This window comes from Penaeus monodon, chromosome 19 (genome assembly GCF_015228065.2).
Source record: "Penaeus monodon isolate SGIC_2016 chromosome 19, NSTDA_Pmon_1, whole genome shotgun sequence".
NCBI lineage: Eukaryota > Metazoa > Arthropoda > Malacostraca > Decapoda > Penaeidae > Penaeus > Penaeus monodon.
In genome coordinates, this window is record NC_051404.1 from 6,812,280 (window position 1) to 6,812,641 (window position 362).

Below are 362 nucleotides of genomic sequence, written 5' to 3' on the forward strand. Positions count from 1 at the left end.
CTTGCACTTCAGCTACAGGCATAAACGGGCTTACAAGTTCACAGTGCCTATGTCTATCCATAAAGTATACTGTTCTTCCCATTCTCCACAGAGAAGAAGCCACAGCACCCCCACTGCCCCCCCACTGGTCCCCACCTCCTCGCCAGAATATCGATGTCTCCGAGCGAGAAACCGACGGGGAACACCATCGCAGCGAAGTCCATGGCGCCCATCAGCACCCGCGTGTAAGCCTCGATCTGGAAGCTCGTCGGGACGCCGAAGTGAAGGGTCCTGGTGATGTCAGTGGTGCCATCTGGCGGCCGGGTGAGAAATTAAGTCTGTAAACGTGTTGATACGGTAACGATTTTTTTATTCCTTGCCTG

The 362-nt window shown here is 54.1% G+C and overlaps 1 protein-coding gene across 1 annotated transcript in view; it reads right to left on the reverse strand.

The window, feature by feature from the left end:
• Nucleotides 1–362, reverse strand: part of LOC119585322 (xaa-Pro aminopeptidase 1-like) — a 14,737-nt gene that overhangs the window by 3,878 nt on the left and 10,497 nt on the right. The window contains exon 12 of the mRNA XM_037933996.1: nt 136–292. Coding sequence (XP_037789924.1) covers nt 136–292 — 157 coding nt within the window. The remainder of the gene's footprint in view (nt 1–135; nt 293–362) is intronic.